The 1110-nt window shown below is 35.9% G+C and overlaps 1 protein-coding gene across 1 annotated transcript; it reads left to right on the top strand.

The window, feature by feature from the left end:
- Positions 1-13: 13 nt before the first annotated feature.
- NAEGRDRAFT_55029 (uncharacterized protein) lies at positions 14-979 on the top strand (the record flags this gene model as incomplete). The annotated part of the gene is made up of 1 exon (XM_002667919.1): positions 14-979. The coding sequence occupies one exon, from the start codon at positions 14-16 to the stop codon at positions 977-979; it is 966 nt and encodes a 321-aa protein (XP_002667965.1).
- Between the last annotated feature and the right edge of the window lie 131 nt (positions 980-1110).

Genomic DNA, 1110 nt, shown 5'->3' with positions numbered 1-1110 from the left:
AACATTTAAAAAAATGACAACATTCAAACAACAAACAATCAAGGAGAAGGAAACAAAGAGGAAATATTGCATAAAGGGTACCACTGCCAACTTAACACAAACGCATCCCAATGGGCCCGTTTGTGTGAATCGAGGAGAGGAGGTTGCAAACACAACTACGCTTCTTGATAGTGGTGGTGGTATCAACAAAAAATCGTTACTTCAAAATTTGCTTTCGAAGTGCAAAACAACGTTTCAACAATCATTCACCAATGCAAACATTACCTTGAAGGATGAAAAATGGTTAAAGAACGTAAGGACGGCATATTTTGTGTGTGATCATGATGGAAGTGTAGAGTTGGCCTATTTGCCAAATGTATTGCCGAAAGAATTAGTGGAGGAATTTACAGAAAAGTTTGAATCTATTCAAACTGGTAGGAAAAAGGATACTGGATATAGTGGAATTTTGGATAATAGTATGCCATTTAACTACGTTACTGCGGATCTTTCACAAGAGTTGGGACAGTATTTATCGGAAATTGTGAATCCACAGATCAATTATTACATTTCAAAGTTGTTGACGTGTGTTTCATCCAGAACGATCAACTACTTGGTATCATTGAATGATTCATACTATGCTCTAAATAATTGTTTATATCCCTCAACCGCCTTCAACTCGTTAAAACCAAGCAACGATGGTCACAGAATTAGAAAACCACATAAAGATAATCTTGATATCACTCCAAGTTCGTTGTTTTACTTTGGCAATTTTCAAAACACAGAAGGATATTTAGAATTGACTGATAAGAATTGCAAGGTGTTTGTTCAACCTGGAGACGTGCTATTCTTCAAAGGAAATGAATACAAGCATGTTGTTGCAAATATCACATCGGGATGGAGGATAGGATTGGTGTATTTTGCTCATAAAGGAAGCAAAACTAAACCGTATTATGAAGACACCCAAAAGAACTCCCTTAAAATACATAAAGAAACTAAATAAACTATTATTGCTTTTATTACGAATGACTTGTTGCTGAAGTATGATGATGCAACAGAGGCTCGATACTACAAAGTAAATTCAACAATAGCGCAAACGGCGTGAGTTTGTTCCGATTTTTTTCAACGGGTACA

Source organism: Naegleria gruberi (genome assembly GCF_000004985.1).
Source record: "Naegleria gruberi genomic scaffold NAEGRscaffold_1463, whole genome shotgun sequence".
Taxonomy (NCBI): domain Eukaryota; phylum Heterolobosea; class Eutetramitea; order Acrasida; family Naegleriidae; genus Naegleria; species Naegleria gruberi.
This window is presented reverse-complemented; position numbering and strand designations above follow the sequence as displayed.